At 53.5% G+C, this 1,566-nt stretch overlaps 1 protein-coding gene across 1 annotated transcript; it reads right to left on the minus strand.

The window, feature by feature from the left end:
- Window positions 1–293: 293 nt before the first annotated feature.
- Window positions 294–1,480, minus strand: LOC116379833 (zinc finger and BTB domain-containing protein 11-like). The gene is made up of 2 exons (XM_031841803.1): window positions 1,277–1,480; window positions 294–1,191 (listed from the first exon to the last, which is right to left on the minus strand). Exon 2 carries the CDS (start codon window positions 1,082–1,084, stop codon window positions 650–652), a length of 435 nt encoding a protein of 144 aa, XP_031697663.1. The 5' UTR covers window positions 1,085–1,191; window positions 1,277–1,480; the 3' UTR covers window positions 294–649.
- Window positions 1,481–1,566: the final 86 nt, after the last annotated feature.

A 1,566-nucleotide genomic window follows, 5' to 3' on the forward strand; every position in this document is an offset into this window, starting at 1 on the left:
CTTTCCGCTAACTTTCACGGTCCTTCGCTCGCTCCCGATCTGTGCCGTTTGAATGCGTTTACCGTGAATGTCAGCATAGAGGAGCACTAACATGTAAGTGTCTGCTGAGTTGACCGCAGTCTCGGGTCTGATGAAGAAGCGCTCCATTTATTTATTCCTTTAGAACGTTCGGTTCTTCACGCACACGCAACATCAGTCAAGGCGAAAATCAAAAATTCTATGGCAACTGGACCGGGTCATAGAGGCTACGATGTTTTTGACAAGTTCATTAAATTATCATTATTATTAGAGGAAATTATGGGGGCATTTTAGATTTCTTAGGGGCAGTTTTGCCCTTTGCCCTCGTGTATTTCTGATGCTGGCTGAGTTAGATCATCACCGCGAGTGAAGCTGGTAATTGTGTCTTTACCAGTAAAAACAACCCGAGTGAACGAGTTAATGAGTGAATGAACTTCATTGATCCAGATCAAAGAGCCGAGTGTGTTTCCGCCTCATGAATCCTCTGAGTCTCTATTTATTGATTTATTCACACAGAACATGAGAACACGTTCTCCTCTCGTGGTTCTCAAATATATTTACATTCACAGAGAAAATAAAAAATAGTTGTTTTTTTGTACATCCTGTAACATTTCGTTTGTACACAGCGAGTCTACTCGACCTCGGCCACGTGAGCCACCTCCACCTCCACGGTCTGGACAACCTCGGCCCCGTCCTCCATCTTGGTGTCGGTGAGGCTCTGCTGGGCCAGGACGTAGTTCACCACCTGCATGATGCCCTGATCCGACAGCGTCGCCGCCGCGCCGTCGCCCGCCGCCTGCGCGGCCTGCACCGCCTCCACGGCCTCCACCGTCTCCTCCGTGATCAGCACCGTCTCGATCTCCTCAGATGGCGGCGGGCGTGCCGGACGCAGCTCTGGCGGCAGCTCGGAGGCCAGGATGCTGACGGCGTGCTCCACCTGCGTGCCCTGGTTGTGGAACTGCAGCGTGTCCTTCTCCAGCATGATCTTACCCGGCAGGTTGTCCCCGTGGAACTTGGCCATGTGCTTGCGCAGCGTGCGGGCGTCTATGTGCGCCTCCTGGCACATCGGGCACACGTATGGACGCTCGCCCGTGTGCGTGCGGACATGACGCTTCAGGGAGCGGGCGTCGGCCCACGCAACGCCGCACGTCAGGCACTCGAACGGCTTCACTCCTGGAGGAGAGAGGAGAAGGAACCATCAAAGGACGGGAGGAGGAAGAGAAGGAAGAGGATGAAGAGGATGAAGAGGAGGTCTTACCCTGGTGGTTGTTGACGTGCCGTCTGTACTCCCTCAGCTGGGTGAACTTCCTTCCACACTGCTCACACTCTCTCTCCAGGTTCTGCTTCACTCGTCCTTTCTTCCCATGAGTCGCCTTCTTCACGTGTCTCCTGAACAAAGCCTTCTCAAAGAACTCCTTACCGCACACGTTACACCTGAAGACACACGGGGACACACGTTACACCTGAAGACACACGTTACACCTGAAGACACACGGGGACACACGTTACACGGGGACACACGTTACACCTGAGGGCACACGTTACACC

Source organism: Anarrhichthys ocellatus, unplaced genomic scaffold, assembly GCF_004355925.1.
Source record: "Anarrhichthys ocellatus isolate YVR2014 unplaced genomic scaffold, GSC_Weel_1.0 scaffold5311, whole genome shotgun sequence".
Classification (NCBI taxonomy): Eukaryota; Metazoa; Chordata; class Actinopteri; order Perciformes; family Anarhichadidae; genus Anarrhichthys; species Anarrhichthys ocellatus.

Coding starts and splice junctions, on each gene's coding strand:
- LOC116379833 (XM_031841803.1), bottom strand. CDS start 1,084: ATGTGCCAGGAGGCGCACATAGACGCCCGCACGCTGCGCAAGCACATG.